This window comes from Tamandua tetradactyla, chromosome 3 (assembly GCF_023851605.1).
Source record: "Tamandua tetradactyla isolate mTamTet1 chromosome 3, mTamTet1.pri, whole genome shotgun sequence".
Lineage (NCBI taxonomy): Eukaryota > Metazoa > Chordata > Mammalia > Pilosa > Myrmecophagidae > Tamandua > Tamandua tetradactyla.
Genome location: NC_135329.1, coordinates 31,638,911 through 31,661,209, shown reverse-complemented (window position 1 = coordinate 31,661,209; position 22,299 = coordinate 31,638,911). Strand labels below are relative to the sequence as shown.

The window sequence follows — 22,299 nt, the reverse complement described above, 5'->3', positions numbered from 1 at the left end:
GCTGTCCACGTAAGTTACATTAGGAAATACACTAGTCAAAATATAAATTTTGTACCAAATAAACATTTTTTACTTTAGTCTTACACATAAATTTTAAAATATGAATTACCATCTATTTTCAACACCCTGCAATATTGACATTTCTTTGTTCTTCCACATGCAAAAACATTTTTTAATTTGTACATTTTGTCACTATCATTGTACACTCCAGGCACTCCTAGATTATATCATATCAGTCTTTATTGTCTATCTTTCCTTCTGATTTCATTTGTGCCCCCAGTCCTCCTCCCTCTATCATTTTCACATTCAGCTTCATTCAGTGTACTAACATTATTGTATTACAGTTAGGTAGTATTATGCTATCCATTTCTGAATTTTTATAATCAGTCCTGTTGCACAATCAGTAGCCCATCAGCTCCAATTATCCAATATCTACCCTATTTCTATCCCCTGATGGTTTCTGTTCTTAGCTGAAATTCTCTGAGTTCATTCACTAATGTTAGTTTCTATCAGTGAGACCATACAGTATTTGTCCTTTTGTTTCTGGCTAATCTCACTCAGCATAATGTCCTCAAGGTTCATCCATGTTGTTACATGCTTCCTGACTTTATTCTGTCTTACAGCTGCATAATATTCCATCATATGCATATACCATAGCTTGTTTAGCCATTTGTTGATGGACATTTGGGCTGTTTCTATCTCTTGGCAATTGTAAATAATGCTGCTATAAACACTGGTGTGCAAATGTCCATTTGTGTCCTTGCCCTCATGTACTCTGAGTAGATACCTAGCAATGGTATTGCTGGATCATATGGCAATTCTATACTTAGCTTCCTTAGGAACCACCAAACTGCCTTCCACAGTAGCTGTACCATTTTATACTCCCACCAACAGTGGATGAGTGTGCCTCTTTCTCCACATCGTCTTCAGCACTTGTCATTTTCTGTTTTACTGATAATGGCCATTCTGCTGGGTGTGAGATGGTATCTTATTCTGGTTTTGATTTGCATTTCCCTAATAGCCAGGGAAGTTGTGGCCATTTGTATTTCTTCTTCTGAGAAGTGTCTGTTCATATCTTTTGCCCATTTTGTAATTGAGTTGTCTGTCTTTTTGTTGTTGAGTTGAACAATCTCTTTATATATTCTGGATACTAGACCTTTATCTGATATATCTTTTCCAAATATTGTCTCCCATTGTGTAGGCTATTTTTTTTACTTTCTCAGCAAAGTTCGTTGATGTACTAAAGTGTTTAATTTTGAGGAGTTCGCATTTCTTTCTTTCTTTCTTCAATGTTCGTGCTTTGGGTGTAAGGTCCAGGAAACTATAAGATTTATAAAATATTTCCCTACATTTTCTTCTAACAGTTTTATTAACATTTTCATTTAACATTTAGATCTAATGTTTAGGTCTCTGATCCATTTTGAATTAATTTTTCTATAGGGTGTGAGATATGGATCCTCTTTCATTCTTTTGCATGCAGATATCCAGTTCTCTAGGCACCATTTATTGAAGAGGTTGTTCTGTCCCAGGTGAGTTGGCTTGACTGCCTTATCAAAGATCAATTGTCCATAGATGAGAGGGTCTATATCTGAACACTCTATTTGATTTCATGGGCAGTATATTTATCTTTATGCCAGTACCATGCTGTTTTGACCACTGTAGCTTCATAATATGCCTTAAACTCAGGTAGCATGAGACCTCCTACTTCATTTTTCTTTCTCAGGATACTTTTAGCTGTTCAAGGCACCCTGCCCTTCCAGATAAATTTGGTTATTGGTTTTCCTATTTCTGAACAATAAGTTTTTGGGATTTAAATTGATATTGCACTGAATCTGTACATCAATTTAGGTAGAATCGACATCTTAACTATATTTAGTCTTCCAATCCATGAACACGGTATGCCCTTCCGTTTATTTAGGTCTTCTGTGATTTCTTTTAGCAATTTCTGGTAGTTTTCTTTGCATAGGTCTTTCGTATCCTTAGTTAAATTTATTTCTAAATATTTTATTCTTTTGGTTGTAATTGTAAATGGAATTTTTTTTCTTGATTTCCCCATCAGATTGTTCATTACTAGTGTATAGAAACACTACTACCAGTGTATAGAAACACTATGCTAAGAATATTCTTGACAGCTATTCTGCTACACACATGCATGAGTTTCTCTTGAGTACAAAGCTAGAAATAGAATTACTGAATTTCTTCAACTTAAGTAGATGCTGAACCATTTTCCAGAGTAGTTTTATCAATTTACAAATCCACATAAATGCATGAGAGTTCTTGTTGCTCTAAATGATTGCTAATTCACTAAAATCTATTAATCTCAGAACTTTAATTTTTTCATTCTGCTTGGTGTGTACTGAAATCTCACTTGATTTTAAATTTCATTTCCCTCATTAATAGTAATGTTGATAACAGCTTCATGTTTCTTCACCACTGTTTAAGTCCTTTGCTCATTTTTCTATTCAGTTGTGGTTTTTTCAATCTATTCAATATATTTCAAAATCTATTCTGTACATCTACAAATAGTCTTGTCAAATATAATCCCTTTTATTTTCTTTATGATGTTTTCTGAAGAACCAAAGTTATAATTTTAATATAGTTGAGTCTATCTAATATTTTTTCTTTATAGCTATTGTTTTTTGTGTCTTAAGAAATGCTTACCAAACCTGAGGTCATAGTGATATTATCTGATATAATCTAATTGAAGTTTTGCATTTCCCAACTTATATTCATATTTGCATTTATATCTTTAATATATCAAGAATTGAATTTTGTATATGATGTGGGGTAGAAATCCAATTTATTTTTTTCCCATATGAAAACTCAATCATCTTACAACTATATTAAAAAGTCATTCTTTCCTCATGTCAACTGTAACCTGTTATGTTTATATATGTGCAGGTCTGTTTCTGAATTCTCTGCTCTATACCAGTGGTCTATCTGTCTGTCTCTATATCACAGTCACAGTGTTTTAATTACTGTAGCTTTGGAATAAATTATGATATCTGGAAGAATGAACCCATCTTTTTTTTTCTTTTTTATAGCTCAGATGCAGCTTCATTCAGTGTTTTAACATAATTACATTGCAATTAGGTAGTATTGTGCTGTCCATTTTTGAGTTTTTGTATCTAGTCCTGTCTGTTGCACAGTCTGTATCCCTTCAGCTCCAATTACCCATTATCTTACCCTATTTCTAACTCCTGATGGTCTCTGTTACCAATGACATATTCCAAGTTTATTCTCGAATGTCGGTTCACATCAGTGGGACCATACAGTATTTGTCCTTTAGTTTTTGGCTAGTCTCACTCAGCATAATGTTCTCTAGGTCCATCCATGTTATTACATGCTTCATAAGTTTATTCTGTCTTAAAGCTGCATAATATTCCATCATATGTATATACCACAGTTTGTTTAGCCACTCGTCTGTTGTTGGACATTTTGGCTGTTTCCATCTCTTTGCAATTGTAAATAATGCTGCTATAAACATTGGTGTGCAAATGTCCGTTTGTGTCTTTGCCCTTAAGTCCTTTGAGTAGATACCTAGCAATGGTATTGCTGGGTCGTATGGCAATTCTATATTCAGTTTTTGAGGAACCGCCAAACTGCCTTCCACAGTGGTTGCACCATTTGACATTCCCACCAACAGTGGATAAGTGTGCCTCTTTCTCCGCATCCTCTCCAGCACTTGTCATTTTCTGTTTTGTTGATAATGGCCATTCTGGTGGGTGTGAGAGGATATCTCATTGTGGTTTTGATTTGCGTTTCTCTAATGGCCAGGGACATTGAGCATCTCTTCATGTGCCTTTTGGCCATTTGTATTTCCTCTTCTGATAGGTGTCTGTTCAAGTCTTTTTCCCATTTTGTAATTGGGTTGGCTGTCTTTTTGTTGTTGAGATGAACAATCTCTTTATAAATTCTGGATACTAGACCTTTATCTGATATGTCATTTCCAAATATTGTCTCCCATTGTGTAGGCTGTCTTTCTACTTTCTTGATGAAGTTCTTTGATGCACAAAAGTGTTTAATTTTGAGGAGCTCCCATTTATTTATTTCCTTCTTCAGTGCTCTTGCTTTAGGTTTAAGGTCCATAAAAACGCCTCCAGTTGTAAGATTCATAAGATATCTCCCAACATTTTCCTCTAACTGTTTTATGGTCTTAGACCTAATGTTTAGATCTTTAATCCATTTTGAGTTAACTTTTGTATAGGGTGTGAGAGATGGGTCTTCTTTCATTCTTTTGCATATGGATATCCAGTTCTCTAGGCACCATTTATTGAAGAGACTGTTCTGTCCCAGGTGAGTTGGCTTGACTGCTTTATCAAAGATCAAATGTCCATAGATGAGAGGGTCTATATCTGAGCACTCTATTCGATTCCATTGGTCGATATATCTATCTTTATGCCAATACCATGCTGTTTTGACCGCTGTGGCTTCATAATATGCCTTAAAGTCAGGCAGCGCGAGACCTCCAGCTTCGTTTTTTTTCCTCAAGATGTTTTTAGCAATTCGGGGCACCCTGCCCTTCCAGATAAATTTGCTTATTGGTTTTTCTATTTCTGAAAAATAAGTTGTTGGGATTTTGATTGGTATTGCATTGAATCTGTAAATCAATTTAGGTAGGATTGACATCTTAACTATATTTAGTCTTCCAATCCATGAACACGGTATGCCCTTCCATCTATTTAGGTCTTCTGTGATTTCTTTTAACAGTTTTTTGTAGTTTTCTTTGTATAGGTCTTTTGTCTCTGAACCCTTCTTTTTATTCTTATGCTGGTGTCTGCTTTTTTTGTCTTTTAGCATTTCCATATAAATGATAGAATCAGCTTGTGAAGTTCCACAAAAAGAATGGCAAGAAAAACAACAAAAACTATAGTTTGTACTGATTGTATAAAACAATTTGGTAAAAATTGGCACCTTTAAAAACCAGGAACAAGGCCCAGCATTGCAACTTAGCCGCCCAACCACTAAATCAAAGCCATATTTTTTAGGAAGTTTTTTTTTTTTTGATGTTACACCAGGTCAATGTACCAATTTCTGATAAATAAGCCCTAAAATTTCAGTGGTTTAATTTCATATAAGTTTATTTCTTGATCATGCAAAGTCCAATTATTAAAAAGGAGTTGTGAAAGGGTTGTATTTTCTTTTAATTCATTTCAGAGGCCTAGGCTGATGGAAGGTTAATGATTGTCAACATATTGCTTCAAAGGTTTCTTCTGGCATCCACACTGAGCTGGTAGAGAGAGGAATAAAAAAGTTCAGAGATTGTGAAGGAGGTTTTTATAGGTCAGGCCTGGAAGAAGCATATGTCATGTGTGTCCACATTCCATTGGACAGAACATCATATAGCCATTCCAAGGAAGGATGGATAATGTTGTCCAGCTAAGGAATGGTAAACAGGTGTCCATCAAAGTTTTCAATCATTGTATCTCTGTTTCTTTCCTTAAGCTAATGCATCACCCAGGATGTTGTGTTAATTAGAAGTTATAATGGAATCACTATAGTTTCTCAATGTATGTTTGCTGTAGGCTTTTGTATGTACTTTTCATCAGATTAAGAAAGTCATCTTTTTTTATTGTGAAATATAACATATACACAAAAAAGCAACAAATTTCAAAGTACATTGTAACAAGTAGTTACAGAAGAGATTTCAGAGTTGGTATGCACTGCAGTTCCACAGTTTTGGGTGTTTCCTTCTAGCTGCTCCAAGACACCTGTGCTGGTTTGAAGGGAAGTATGCCCCCTAAGAAAAGCCATGTTTTAATATGGATCCCATTTCTTAAAGGTAGAATAGTCTCTATTCAATGCTGTGTATTTGGGACTGTGATGGGATCATCTCCCTGGTTGATGAGATTTAGTTAAGAATGGTTGTTAAACTGGATTAGGGGATGACATGTCTCCACCCATCTGAGTGGGTCTTGATTAGTTTCTGAAGTCCTATAAAAGAGGAAACATTTTGGAGAATGAGAGACTCAGAGAGAGCAGAGAATGCTGCAGCACCATGAAGCAGAGTCCACTAGCCAGCAACCTTTGGAGATGAAGAAGGGAAATGCCTCCCGGGGAGCTTCATGAAACCAGAAGCCAGGAGAGTAAGCTAGCAGATGACGCTGTGTCTGCCATGTGCCCTTCCAGCCGAGAGAGAAGCCCTGACTGCGTTCGCCATGTGCCTTTCCAGATGAGAGAGAAATCCTGAACTTCATCGGCCTTCTTGAACCAAGGTATCTTTCCCCGGATGCCTTTGATTGGACATTTCTATAGACTTGTTTTAATTGGGACATTTTCTCAGCCTTAGATCTGTAAACTAGCAACTCATTAAATTTCCCTTTTTTAAAAGCCATTCCGTTTCTGGTATATTGCATTCCAGCAGCTAGCAAACTAGAACAACACCGGAGACTAAAAGAAACATCGATATAAGGATTCAGCATTCACTCTTATTTATTAAATCCTATCATCTTAGTTATAACTCCTCCTTCTCCTTTGATCATTCTCCCAATATTTAGAGGTGTTTGGACTATGCCCATTCTAACTTTTTCATGTAGGAAAGGGCTGTTGATAATATGTGGTAGGGGGATGGAATTAGTTTATGTTCCAGAGAGGGTAGCACCTCTGGGTTTCAGGATTTATCTGACTTAGGGACCCATCTGGAGGTTGTAGGTTTCTGGAGCATAGAACTTTTGTAGAATCTCAGATAGAGTCCTAGGTGTTCTTTAGGGCTGGCTGGAATAGATTTGGTTAGGGTTTGGCAAACCATGATAAATAGCAATATCTAGCTTAAGCTTGCATGAGAGTAGCCCCCAGAATAGCCTTTCAACTCTATTTGAACTCTCTCAGCCACTGACAACTTCTTTTGTTACAATTCTTTACCCTCATTTGATTAGGTAGGCATTATTGATTCCATGGTGCCAGGGTCAGGCTCATCCCTGGGATTCATATCCCACACTGCCAAGGAGAATTCACCCCTGGATATCATGTCCCATCTGGGCAGGGGGTGGGTAATGATTTTATTTGCAGAGTTGGGCTTAAAGAAATAGACCACATCTGAGCAACAGAAAAGGTACTCTGGAAGTAACTCTTAGGTATAGCTATAGGTAAGCTTAGGATCTCTGCTACATAAGGAAGCTTCACAAGAACAAGCCTCAAGATCAAGGGCTTGACCTCCTAACCTATTGACTTGGGAGTCCCTAATGTTTGAGACAGTATTCCCAGTGGTAGGCTTAATTGTTTCATAGTTTCATTTTTTTGTTGTTGTTGTTGTTGTTGTTTTTTCTTGTCACTCAAGGGACTTGGCCAATACTTTAAAATTATTTGCTCAACATACTCTGGGACGTATCTGGGCATTATATTACTCTATACAGAATTACAAGCCCATATTCCCATTCTGGGTTCTATATGTTTGGGTTGTTTAAATGATCTTCCAGGTTTAGTTAGAATATGCGTTAGAGAAAATTTAGGTTTTGGACAAAATAAATTTTGTTTTGATAATATTTCAGATAATAATTTCAGATAATAACTCTGAAATCTTTAGTCTCAGAATAGGTGAAGTTCTAAAATACAGACAATGTCCTCCTTGCCCCTGTATTCTGATTTACCTTAGTCCCAACCCAGTCAGCTTTGTTCTTATCTCTAATTAAAGCCCGATCTCTTTTTCAGTTTCTTTAACAGTTGTTGCATGTGGCAATGCTGACTTTCAGACTGCAGAACTCCTACTCTGAATCTTAGATGTCACACAGGTATCCAAAATTCCAAGGAAATACCAGGTTATACATATATAGCACAGCCTCTCAAAATCTAGAAATAACAATTACTGCTCTGGACTAAATGTGACTGCTATATAAAAGAGTTTACAATCTGGACCCCAATTTTCCTATAATTATTTTCTAAAAGAGACCATACAATATTTGCTCTTTTGTTTCTGGTTTATTTTGCATCACATAATGTCCCCCAGTTTCATTCACCTCGTTGCAAGCCTCACAACTTTGTTCCTTTCTGTAACCACATAATATTCAACCTTATGTATACACCACACTTTGCCATTCTACTTCTCAATGGTGTATTCTTTGGCCATATCCATCCATTGGGCATCATGTATAATATCCAAAGTCAGCAATCCATGTTTCACATTATCCCCACTTAACTGTATAATCATCAACATTCTCAATTTTAGACAATTTTCATTCCTCCCAAGAGAAAAATAATCAATAAGCACACCCTCATCAAATAGAAAATCCAAACCTCCCCTTAACTCTTGTCCTCCACCCTCAATTATTTACCCATAGTATTGCTGTGGTACTATTGATGTCTTCCTGTTAAACATAGATCATAGCATGCAATAAGAAAGTCACCTTTATTTGTGGTTGTCTAAGAGATTTTTTTTTACCATATATGAATACTGACTTATATTAACACTTTTTATGCATCTATTTTGGAAATCATATGAATACTTTCTTTCATTCTGCTAATGTGGTGAAGTACATTGATTGATACTAAAGTGCTAAACTGACCCTGCACTCCTTGGATGAACTTATATTGGTCATGATGCATTTTCCTTTTTATATATTACAAAATTCAGATTTTCAATATTTCCTTGAGGACTTTTGCATGTACATTCATGAGTAAGATTGTCCTACAATTTTCTTTTCTCATACCATCAGGTTTTGGTGGCAAGGTTATGCAGGGATCATAAGATAAACTGAGACATATACTCTCTCTTTAATCTCTGGAAGAGTTTGTGGAAGAGTATGGTTATTTCTTCCTTAAAGTTGGTAGAACTCACCGATGCAGTTTTCTGAACCTAGCAATTTCTCTGTGAGATGTCTAAATTGATTCAATTTCTTAAATGAATATAGTATATTCAGTTATGGTAAACTGTATTTCCAAAGAGTTCCTTTTATCGAACTTTTCAAATTTATTGACACAAAGTTGTTTATAATGTCTTCCCAGAATCACTCAAGTCTGAAGCATGTATAGTAATAACCCATTTTTTATTCCTGATACTGGATATTCTGCCTTCTCACTTTTTCTTTGGCTCACCAAATTTTTTTCAATTCTACTAATTTTGATATAACTTTTTAGCTTTGTTGATCCTCTCTTCTGTTTGTTTGCTTGATATTTCACTTACTTATACTCTTTATTATTTCTTTTTTTCTTAATTGTTTGGGTTTTGTTGTTGATTTTCTAAATTCTTCAGATGGATACTTAGCTCGGCCTTTCTTGTCTTCTAATATATGAATTCAAGGCTCCATATTTCCTGTAAGAATTGCTTTAGTTATGTCCTTTAAGTTTCAATGTGTAGTATTTTGATTACCATTTAATTCAAAATGTTTTCTAACTTCTAATATGATTTATCTTTGATTCATAGGCTATTCTGAAGTACATTTCTTATTTTCCAGCATAAGGGTTTTTCTAGAAATCTTTCTGCTATTGCTTTATAGCATAATTCCATATGGTAAGAGGATATACTCTATACTGATTTTTAATCTCTTTGAACCATAGTGCGCCTTTATGGTTTAGTACATGCCCCATGTGTGCTTGGGAAGCACATATATTCCACAGGTATAGGGTAAAGTGTTACCTATTTGCCCACTAGGTCAAGTTTTTTTAACTACATTGTATCCTCTATATCATCACTAAGGTCCTTGAAATTAAAAATTTCTGGAATTGGCAAATTCCCTCAAAACAAAAGTATCCTTAGTCCTTTGATTACTGGTCTGAGTTTCTGTGTTCTCTTCAATTATAAATTTCAATTTAAAATTTTGTCAGTTCTTTGACATGATGCTTTTAATAGGTTTTTACATTTTGTACATTTTGAGTTGCTATCTCAAAGAAAAAGAGAAAGTTGGTCTGAATAACTTAGTCTGCCATTACCAGAAACTGGAAATTCTAGTTCCTGCCAATGTTATCAGCTGCGATTTTTCTTTTATCCAATTTAATACTCTTTTATATGAATGATAGTACTTGTACTGACTCCATTTCATTGTATTGATTTTATACTATTTCAGAAATTTATCCAAAATTTAAACTATCTAAAATGTGAAATTCTTCCTGACTGAAAGTTTTCAAAAGCCTGATTATTTGAACTTCTTTATCTTACAAACCCTTAATAGGATTACAAAATTATAATGGATACCATTATTTAACCGTAACTCTACATTAAATAATGTACTGCTATTTTCAGTCTTAGCAGGTTATGCTTTTGCTGTTTGATAGCATCTTATAACAATGTGGGTCTCTGTGCAATACAAAGGGAAAAACACCAGGCTTGGAATTTAGCCTTTAGGTTCAAATCCAGGCTGTGTCACAGAATGCACTGATTGACTTGTGCCAAATCACTTCACTTCTCTGAGCTTGCTTCTTCATGTGTAAAATGGGGCTAAGGCCGCCTACTCACAGTTACTTTAAGGATCAGATATGGATCACGATTATGTACGTGTAACCACACCCAGCAAGGAGAAGACACCCAGTGAGAGTCCTTACATTCAGTCTGGAGGCATCAAATCCTTAGAACACTAAAAAGGCAGAGGAAAAATGTTAACTATAAGCTATAGTAGGATCTGAGAGAATGATTTGAAAGTGTTTTTCTAAACTACTAAGATAATGTCATGCAAGGAAAAGTGTGACTGAAAGAACAATTAATAAAAAAATCAGTTAAATTCTTTGTTACATTTTCTTTCTGCTTCTGAAATCCTTAAAAGAAGAATGAAATCCCTTTCAGAATTCATAATACTGGGTTTGGGTCTTTTTTTTTTTTTTGCGTTTTCTATGTGTGCAGCTGTTCCTCTACTATAAGTATGCACATCTGCTCATTAGCAATACAATATAATTCCCACTGTCTAATTATTTGCAGATGATAGATCTCTTGTACATGGGCTAAAAAAAGTATAGTTCTTCAAAACTGGTGACTTATTTAAAAAACTAACTTAAAGGGTCAGCACAATGAAGTTCAGATATTATTTGTTCAAATATATGAACACCAGCACTTAATTGCCAACTTGATGAGAAACAGAAGGAAAACAGGATTTCTCTCCCTCCAATTAATGTTTCCCAGTAGACAGCACAGGGGTCTTGGTTCTCTACTGTGCACCTGGAAAGAGGCTGTGGAGCTGACTTGCTAAAGATAGAATAAACCAAACCCCCTCCACGTTCTGGGGGCCTCCTAAGAATAACGTGCCTGCTTTGTGGTGAGAGTGGGGAGGGGAAATGTGGAGTCTAAGGACACTGAATGGAGAAGAATCTTTGGGGGTTCTCTAGTTCAACCATGAGCTGAACAGACCCACTTAATCCCCCCCACATGGCTCTGAGACCTTAGGCAGCAGACAGGTGTAAGGTCCAGGGGCCCCATGAAACCCCAAGAAATAAGCCATAAATAGTGTGACCCACTGGAGCAGGCCAGTTGAAGCTTTCTGAGAATGACCTGAGGTTCATGTTGGAGGGTAAAGGTGTTGGGGTAGGGGGTGGGGGAGAAATAGTGATAAATTGATTGAGGAAAAGGGATGAACCAAGAATAGGAAATTTTCAGGGATACTCAGAACATGGGATTGGGACAAATGATAGTTAAAAAGTGGAGAAATATTGGTGTTCGAGAAGGAGCAAGACAAATAGCTGCTGGTGAAAGCAGCTGTCGTATAGGCAGTATAATTGCAATAACTATTACATATGGAGCCCTTATTCTGTGCCAGGCACAATGCTAAGCACAACAGACATTACCTCTCACACCCTGACACAAACTTATGAAGTGGATATTAGTTTACAGATAGAGAAACTGTGAATCATTTTTTTTATCCAATGAGAAAATTTTTAATATGAAGTTTACTTTCTAGAGGAGGAGATGGATAATAAACAATAAATAAGCAACCAGATAACTAATCCTACCTTATGTTGTTAGGAAGGAAATAGAGTGCAGTGATGTTAGAGTGAGAGAGATGTTAGAGTGAGGGCTGCAGAGGACCACTTTAGTTAGTGGGTCAAGGAAGGATTCTTGGAGAAAATGACTTTTTAAAAAAATTTTTTCAGAGAGGACATTTTAAGTTGAGACCTAAGGAAAAGAAGGAGTGAATCTCATCAAGAGCTGTCGGTCGATTAGGCAGTAGGGACAGGCCCCAAGGCAGGGAAATACTTGGGTCTTTTAAGAATGGAATGAACAAAGGCCACAGTTGCTGAAAAGCAGTGAATATGATTAGGGAGGAATGAAGAGTGGCAGAAGCCAAGGCTGGAGAGTAGGCATGGGCCAGTTAATCTGCACCGTATTGGCCACTGCAAATGATTTGTGTATTATTTGCAAAGCGTTTTAAGCAGGAGAGGAATGTACTATGTATTTTTAATAGATAATTATGGAGAAAAGATTGATATAGGGCAAACTGGGCCAGTTAGGAGGTTGTTGAAACAGACATGAGATGATGAAGTTGTCAAGTGAAGATAGAAAGAAATAAAACATAGATAGGGGAAGTAACTTTCTCAGGTCACATAGCCAGTATATGGCAGACCTGGCTCAAAGTCATATCTTTTAGAGTCTATACTCTAGCCAAACAACAGGTTTGATTAAAGAAGTTTTAAGTAAGGGAAAATTTTAATTAAAGTTCTCAGAGAGATGGGACTTGTGTCAGATCAAGGTTGAGCTGTTGTAAAGAAGGAAGGGTGCAAATGCCTAAAATGACCCAAAGTCATAGCAGCTTATAGAAGAGAAGTCTTGCCTAGAGAGTCCAGTCTTGGATAGTTACTCTGTTCTATCAAGTCCAGGTCCAGGATCTATCTTGCAGCTCCACTGTTGCAAACATAAGGGCCCCATGCCTATAGTCCAGGACAGCTCACCACCATATCCACATCCCAGCTTGACAGAAGGCAGGAAGAAGAAAGGCATACCTTTTACTTTAATACTCTAAGAGCACACAACCCAGAAGTTGCAAACTACCACTTGCACTCATGCCCTGTAGTAAGAACTTTGACACACAGTCATACCTAGCCATAAGGAATCTGGGAAATGTAGCCTTTGTTGGTGACTGCTCATCCAGCTAGAATTCTAATACTACAGAAGTGGGGAAACTGATATTGGGGTCAAGTAGTCATCTCAGAAGGTCTCTGCAAAAAGGTATTTGTTTCTAAGGAAAGAATGGGCCAGTTTTCTGCCTGTGACTGCAGTCCCCTGGGCCACAAGGCAGTCTGAAGCCTGCAGAATGCATCATGTGGGTGGGCATTTCCATTTTCCATGGATACATGACACTGTGGTGGCTAATAAAATAGGCATTCAACTTAAAATATGCTAAATTTTTATAGCATTTTAATATTTTCCTTTAAAATGAATACTAAAAGTGTAACCACTATCATTTGAGAGCTCCATAAAAATCTTTATCCTTAAAATAGACCCTTGAGCGGGCCACAGTGGCTCAGCAGGCAGAGTTCTCGCCTGCCATGTAGGAGACCCAGGTTTGATTCCCAGTGCCTGCCCATGTTGAAAAAAGAGAGAGAGATCCTCTTAGTCAGAAAGCTTGGACCCTTCTAGAGGAGGATAAAGAAAACAGACTTCAGCTGTAGACCGAGATGGATCCAATACTGTCATCAATATCAAGCAAGATGATCAATCATTTTGAACTTCATTTTTTCTCTTTGTTAAATGAAAACATGATCCCCTCCTATTCACAGGGTTATTGCAATAAATAAATAAATAAAGTTATAGATACAAAACATCGTTGACTAAGACTGGCATATAAGAGGTGCTTAATAAATGTTGCTATCCTTTCCCCTGACAAGGCCTGAAGGCTGAGAGAAACAGTCTCGTTTGTCACAGAAAGCAGAACAGGTTGGAATTGAGAAGTCAGAATTATAGGGTCAAGTCAGACAAAGTTGAAGCCTCTACCTAGGAATTACATCCACGCAGACGGCACGGTAGTTAGAAGGATACGGACCAGGCAAGAAAGGCTGGGATCTGATCCAGTTCTTTTGATTACTGTGTCAACAGCAAACTTAAGGTGCCTTCCGAGTAAGGATCCCCCAGTTTTACCACCACCATCCCCCAGTTTCATCACAGAACAACAACCAACATAATGCCGAGAACTTTTTAACTAAGGGGAAGTATGAAAGAATATCTGTGGGTAGAAAACCTGTATTTTGGTAGATGGAGGGTAAATATTTTCTGACAGAGAGAAATCAAGGGCAATGTGGGCATTTTAAAGCATTTTGGGTGAAATTTTATTGTCGTTTTGAGAAGGAGACAACAACATTTACATTTGCATGGGACCTTATCATTTTCAAGTTATTTTCACTATATTGCATTTAATTCTTTTGACAGCCCAAGGTAGATAATATCATCCATTTCTGTGAAGGAAGAAAAACGGAAATCCAGATTGAGTGAATGTCATGGCCAAGGTGATGCAGTTGTGAAGGGGCCAAGCTGGGCCCGAACCCAGGTCATCTAAATCTCAGGTTACACAATGTTGCCTGGAGACTGCCTGAGTGTGGGGGCCACGTGATCAGGAATTGGCTCCAGCCTCGCCTTAGAAGGCTGGAGGAACTCTATTTGTTTCATGAGTAAGACAGAAAGCCCAAACAGGATACGTTACTTTTAAACAGTGGTATCTGAGTGCTTCTACAAAATTATAAGTTTCATAATCATTGGTAAAATAAGAGAAAATACTGTGCCATTATCTGGTCAAATGTAAAATACTACTGTTAAGTCTATTACCTCATCTGAAGCTCCTCCATCAGATGGTATTCTCTTGGACTCACTGCAGAGTAAACACGTCTCTGGACCCATATATATTAATGTATTTAAAAATCTACATTTTCTGATCTCTTGCTTAACATTTTGTTGTCGCTTCAACAAAATGGTGCATTATGCATTAGGACAGATACAGTGAGAGCTGCTGCAGTAACCTGAGCAGTGAAGCACATGTGGGAGTTTCTCCGTCTAGTCTCTACCATGAAGATCTGGTTGAAATGAAAGGGGGCTTTAATTAAGCTTAACTTTTTGCTGTTTCTACTCCAGAAGATCCTTGACATTAGCAAGAATTCTCACATTTGCAAATATCATTGTAGAATATTGTTTCTCCCACAAAATGCAGTAAATTATGACTAAAAATTTTAAGTGGCCTCTTCAAATCCCTAATGACTTTATAAATTAGGTACTGAAGTCTTTTGACATGCTAATTAAAATGCATTTATCCTGAGCCATATTTCTGTTGAAAATCATGTGTTTCCTGGGCCTATCTTCACACCAAAGGTCAATGTCTTCTCAACTTTTACTCAAGTTCCATCTCTTTGTTTATAAGCAATTCTGACACAGACAAGAGCATTCCTTGAATAGCTTCAGGAATCATTTGCTATTGTGTCTGAAAAGAACATAGAGTGGGTTATTGCTCCACAGATCAGAGTCTCCACCAAATCCAATATGCCATTCTCTTCCAAAACATCCATTTTCTGAGTAAGAATGATCAGTATAATACTTCTTTAACCTCACTATCAGGTGGCTTTCTTTTCAGGGCCACTTTTCACTGGGAAACTTCACAAGGGTCACCATGTGACTTTAAGTAGAGAATAAAAAAGCTGGGTGTTTGCCTGATGGTCAAGCTCATTTGCCAGCCTGGCATTCTCAATTTGCAAGCCAGTTTTTCAGGGAGCGGTCTTCAAATTCTTGGTTGAGAAAAATTACACATGACTACAGGTTTGGACCTTTAGGGTTTGCTGGAAATATTAAATACATTGACACCAGAGTTCTTCTGAACTTGTGTCTTTTACTTCTAACGTGTCAGTGTTTAAGATACACTTGTTTTAATGATTTTATGTTAGTAATTTAATCTGTGGCCTTATATACATTTATTTGCATATTTACTTAATCTCAGTACATTAGAATTAACTATTTTATTCCTAGAGGAATATATTATTCCTGTGCATTAACCCAGAAACTGGGTCCTCCTGCTCATTCCAGACCACTTGGCGATTAGCAGCACCTAGCAGAGTGCCTGGCTGACAAAGGATACACAAGATAAATGTTGCCAATGACTTACAGGCTTTCAGAGAAGCTCAGAGATATTGAGATGGGGTCTGATACGTTCTTGGGCCATATATCCCAATCCTAAACCCCAATTTTTAGTTTGGGATTGCCAAGGAAACTCCTAATCCAACTGCCAATGGGTTCTGAGGAAACAATTTTTAGTGCCTTCTACTCAACAAAAGAGTCAGTGGTAAAACTAGTTTCCAAATGGCTTAGAACCTCTGCTCTCTAAATCCAAATGAATAGGGTTAACTGATAGTCACTTAGTACGATGAACACGGTGATTGTTTACATTGAATGAGTATATTAGTTAGGTTGTTGTGAGTTTTTTGGTTTTGGTTGCAAATGATAGAAACCAAGAAAAAAAAAAGCTTAAGCAAAATATATTTTAAAAATGGGGAACCTAGTGGTTCTCATAGCTTGGAAGCTACTAGGAGAGCTCTTAGGATTGAAGGAAGAGCTGCAAGAATGAGAGGCTGCAGGGACCTAGTGTCTACTGGGTGTTCTCTCTTTCTGTCTCTCATCTCTCAGTGTTCCTGCTTATCTTCCTCCTCTGGTCCTACCTGGGGCACATATTCATTACTTGGATCAAACACTGTTGACAATGGGACAAGTTATTGTGATTGGCCAGGCCTGAGTCATGAATCCACCCTTTTGGCCAGTGAAGCAAGGTTATTTCCAGAAGGGTCATGGAAAACCTTGCAAGGCAGAAAAAGATTATTACCACAGTACATTACAATGAGCTGTCCATAAAAGAAGCTCTAATGATAATGTGAAAAGACTAGATAACCTGTGACTTCATGTTTATGACTATGACAGTTATACTGCATCAAGCACTATACTAAACAAGAACAAATATATGCAAAAGAAGAAAACTCCCTCCTCATATGAGTATAATTTATCCAAAATCTCAGTGAAAAAAATACATCATTCAGTAATGGAACCACACTGTCCGTAAACCCTGCCATAAGCAATATAGTCTTCTGGCTTACATTGAAACAGAAAGCATCTAGTCTATGATGTTTAACCAGATGGTCTCTAAAGTCTCTTCTAGTTTATGAGTTCATGAATTCTCTGATTGGGACAAAACACCTCTGGAAGAACAGTACACCACACTACTACCAGTTGCTAAAACATTACTGGACTATAAACCATGAATCTCTAAGTAGGTGGCTGGGTTGTGAGGACTGAGACACAATGAACTAAGTTTGACACATAGAGAGGGGAAGAACAAGAGGTTCCTTTAAGGTAAAATTCTCCCAGAAATTCAGGTGCCAGTACTAGTGACTCAATCAGCTGGGGTGGTAGGTAAAAGTGTGATAAAATGTTTAACAAGTTAAGAGAGGTAAGGAGAAAGAAGTAAATGACAGATTTTATTCTCTCAGAAATTTTGCCAGAGCTGGGCCTGAGGAGATTCTTTTAGGACGTGGCAGCATGTTTATCCAGGCCAAAAGCCACATACCCAAACTGGTGTGCCTCTGGGGAGATCCTGCCTCTTACGTGACCTCAGGCTTGTGCAGGCTCCTGATGTGTGTCTTCATTGACAGTTCTGGAGTTCTCAGTGTTCTGCCTTGATCCTTGGCTTTGAGAGTCAAATGACTGAATGGCCTGCTCCATCTGGTTGGAAGGCTTACCAGCATGAGCTCTTGGTCATCACGCCCCCTATTTACGGTGCTCACCAGCTTCCAACTGAGGTTTCTAACCACTTGGGCTTGCCTTTCTCACCTGAGATGACTGTCCAGTACTCCCAACAGCCAAGGTGGCATCTGAACCTTCTGATTATAGTATGCTTATCCTACCAATCCTCTATCTCCCCTTCTCCACACCTTATCCCTCTCACACAAGGTCTCATCACCCTATATCAAACTATCACAAATACCCTACCCCTGGCCTCCTTCCTAGGTCTATCCCCCCTAGCCTTCACCCTCCCTGGTGGGTCTGTCTGGATCCCGGACCTACTGTATGCTGCTGGAGCTTATCCCTCTTTTGCCTTGGAGCTGATCTTTGCCCTCTAATAAGTCACCTTGGTATTCGGATGTTCTTAGATCCATAACTCAGAATCTGCCAACTTGTGCTCCTGAGGTCATGTTAAGATTACACCACAAAGCACAATGAACATTTGGAAACACTCATCCATTCATCGCACAACAGCCAACATTGCATGTCCAAGACACAAAAACCTGACACCAACAGGAAAATATTTCTGTTGAACAGACTGATTGCTAAATGAACAGGGTTTGTGAAAATCACATCTACTATATAAGATTTTTCAGTTTATAAGCTCCATAATATCAGATCATGAAACTGGAAGCAGTGCTTGTAAAGCTGTTAGGATGAAATCTGGAAATTGCTTTTTTATTGAATATTACAATGATATTTGCCAACATGGGAGTTTTGCATGTGTGTACAGTCAAATAAAATTCCTGACCACCATTGTTTATAGCCAAAATATATTAATATCCTCTAAATAACAAATTCCAAAGACGATAAATGAGATATTTAAATAACTCGAGCATTGTGGACCCACTGACTACTGCATTTTACCAATGTTCACTATCTAAAAAAATCACCCACAGATTTTTGAAAAAACAAAAACAAAAACCCGATAACATCAAAAGAAAGGCTAAATTCAGGGAAATAAAGGAGCCATAAATCAGGAAAACTTTGGGAGCTGCTAGAAAGACACTAATTTTGTAGACAAAAGACTGCATTAAGGGGGAATAATGCAATAATCAGAGGTGAAGGGATCTCTATTGTCTGGCGTCTTTCTCTGTGGGAATTTTCCCACCCCTGACAGCTGTACAGGGGGGAGGGGCGACGAACGTGGCTGCGCCTTTATTCTCTCACCCTCTTTCTCCCCAGCCCCTCCTCTTCTCCGTCAATAAATGTCTGCAATCATATTCTTGAGCTCCTGTGTGATTTCAAGGTTCATCTCTTCCATGCAGCTCAAACACTAATTACCCCAGCTGTAATTAGTAAGATAATTAAATACTGGCTCACTCATCACTCTACCTTGTGTCGGGTCATGATTCTCCCAGAAGACCTTGAGCAGTTCCTCAAAGCTGATGTGTTCTGGCTGGTACACAACTCGGACTACTTCCGCATGGCCAGTTTTTCCTTGAAAGAATCAGAACACGCAAGTAAAATTTACCGACAACACCAATTTCTTACAAGTTATTTGCTTCAAAAACCAATAGACAATAGCTGAAAAATCTTCCCTCTGAAAGAAAGGTGGGAAGATGATTGTACTTTGACAGTTTCACACTATGTCTCTGTTGCTGGTTCTTCTTCTATAAAAGCACAGTTATCCTGTGGCGAGCTTCCTGAGGACAATTACAAGCCTCATTGTGCCTCTTATTTTTATTTCTGTAAATTCATGAGGAAACAAAGCCGGGTTTTCATTTTTCTAATCTCACTCTCATGATACCCTACAGATCTAATCTGCCAATGCTCAAGAAGGTTTGAAACTCTGGGAAGAGGAATGAGCCAATTTATTTTTATTATCACCCTATGCTATATGTAGTAAGCTCAGCTGCACTACAGAGGGAGATAGTGGCAGACAGAAAAATCTGTTAAACAAACAACTACAACAACAACACAAATGCAGGTTTATAATTCGTTCACATTAGATAAATTACTTAACGAAGCGACATATTTGCTGTGCTGTTACCACTGAGGCAAAGGTCAGGTTCAAATACCCAGTGGGGCAGAAGTGTTTTCTCAACCTAATTCGTCTCCGTGGTAAACAACACTGTAGAAATGCCTCTCTGCAGCACCCGCGGTTAGCGGACCCATTCTTAAAGGCAGTCCCAGAGGTTCTGTGAATCAGGCAAGTAGATATTTGCAATACCACTTGTACCCATGGAATTCACGCCCGTCCTTATTTTACAGTTTTAGACCATGATAAATAATAGGCTCCTCCATCCTAACATGTTACCACTATATTTAATATTTTTCCCCATCTCTTTTTCTGGGGGGTGCATGGTCCAGGAATCAAACCAGGTCTCCCCCACGGAAGGTGGGCATTCTACCACTGAACCACCCGTGCAGGCCCACCTCCCTCCAATCTCTTTTTATTCTCCTTAGTTTGCAAAAGATTTTTCCTATACGTGCTTACCTCACATATTACCACATTTATCTGATAGTGTAGGTAGTAGGATAGAAAACCCCATTTTCCAGATGGGGAAAACTGAGACATAAAAAAGTTAGAATCGCCCAAGATCACACAGCTAGTGAATTGCTGGGCCATAATATGAAGAAATACTGTCTTACTTCTTGCTCAAGTTTCCTTCCAATACATCAAAGGAAAGCAAGGTAAGTATTTAGAATGTGTATCCAGAAAAGGAAAAACATATATTTATTATCTTTAAACTTTCAACATTAAAATTTCTTTAAATTTGAGTTAGAATTAGAGTTAGAGTTAGAAACAATATTTGCAAACAGTGTGAGGCTTAGAAATTGTGAAGTAAAAAAAAGGAAACAAAAATGACCTCTGATCCTACCATATAAGATAGCTATTTATCAATGTATACCTTTCTGATACATACCAGTTATATAAACATGCCAGCCCCCCCATTTGTTTTATTGTGATTATATCCTATTGTTTTACTTACCAGTATATTGTGATTATTTCCTCATGTCACTGAAATTTTTAGAAAACATCATTTGTGACTACACAGCACTCCATCAGATGATTGTACTATTCCTTATTCAATCATTCCCTATCATTAAGCATTTAGATTAAATCCTATTTTTAACTATGAATATATCATGTATAAATATTTTTTCACATTTCTGAGGCTGCCTTGGGTCATATTTATATAAATGGCATTCTAACTGTTTATAAACCTTTTTAAGTTTCTTGATACCTAGTGCCAAATTGCTTTTCAGTAAAGTGGACCCAATTTTTCTTCCCAATCGGCAGCATATTTGAGAGCCAGTCTCAGTCACTATTACAGTGTTTTTAATCTTTAGAAATTTGTAGCTAATGGGAAAATAGTATCCTATTATTTTATTGGGAATGAATTTCTTAGTGAGGTAAATTTTTCCATGTTTATTAGTAGTTTTAACTTCTTTGTTCATGTCTAATTTTTCTTCATGTCCTTCTTATACTGGATAATTAACATTTTATTATTAATTAGTCAGTGTACACAATTTTTTTTACTTCAGGAATTTTTTTATCTAATATTACTATAACTGCCTATAGTTTTTAAAAAAGTTTTTTAGTTGTAAAATATAATGTATTACAAAGAAAAGAAAGAAAAAAAGCAATAATTTTCAAAGCACACTTCAACAAGCAGCTACAGAACAGTTCCCAGAGTTTGTTATGGGCTACCATGTCCTCAACTCAGATTTTTCCTTCAAACACTATTTTAATTCAAATACTATAGTCATATGAGTGAGCATCTAAACAGATTTTATACTAAGAGATAAAGGATGATAGTGGGGAATTATGGAAAGATGATACATTAAGTATAATAATCATGTTATTATAAAACCACTTTTGATCTACTTTCAAATCATATTAATTTGAAATGTTTAAACAAAGAATTCAAAATATAAATTCTAAAATAGTATAAATATTAATAATGGCAACAATATATTACAAATATGATAGATATATCTGAAAAGCACTGAAGAGAAGCATTGAAACTACAATAGAAATATAAACAAAGGATGACAGGAAATTCACATAAGAAATAAATGCAAATCAAGACATGAAAAATGCTCACCATTTTAGTGATCAAATAAAGCAAATAAATGCATATTAAAACATTAACATGCCACCTCGTTACATTTTGTAAAAATGCTTACAAGTGAACCTAGAGCAGTTTAGGATACAATGAAACCAGTACATTTAAGTGGCTGGTGGCAGTATAAATTACCACAATATTTTTGAAATCCCACTGGAATGTAACAACAGCCACAAAGATGTCCATCCTGATTAAGTGATGCAGGATCTCTAATCCAAAGATACAACTCCAAATAATGAAAAGGATACCCAGACTCACAAAAAAGTCACTGCGTCATTTTTCCAATGGTGGAGGACCAGAAGAAATCCAAAAGTCAAACAAAAAAAAAGAACAAATTATGGTATAGCTACATGATGGAATATTATGTAACCATTAAAACATAACATCCCCACCATATAAAAGTTATTACTATTCACTGAACACTAACAATGTGGCAGGTACTTTACATACCTGACATCTTTTAATACACCCAACACTTTGCATGGGTGATATGGTCCCCATTTTACAGATAAGGAAACCAAAGCTTTCTACAAGTTTTCTCACAAAAAATCTCCCAGCCAGTAAATAAGT

At 37.1% G+C, this 22,299-nt stretch overlaps 1 protein-coding gene and 1 long non-coding RNA gene across 4 annotated transcripts in view; one reads left to right on the top strand and one right to left on the bottom strand.

Moving 5' to 3' along the window:
* MSRA (methionine sulfoxide reductase A) overlaps positions 1-22,299 on the bottom strand; it is a 559,731-nt gene that overhangs the window by 125,003 nt on the left and 412,429 nt on the right. For all 3 annotated transcript variants that reach the window (XM_077152948.1, XM_077152946.1, XM_077152945.1), the window contains exon 4: positions 18,989-19,093. In XM_077152948.1, the coding sequence (XP_077009063.1) occupies positions 18,989-19,093 (105 nt within the window). The remainder of the gene's footprint in view (positions 1-18,988; positions 19,094-22,299) is intronic.
* Positions 1-22,299, top strand: part of LOC143677213 (uncharacterized) — a 352,942-nt gene that overhangs the window by 288,197 nt on the left and 42,446 nt on the right. The gene's annotated exons all lie outside the window — the stretch shown is intronic.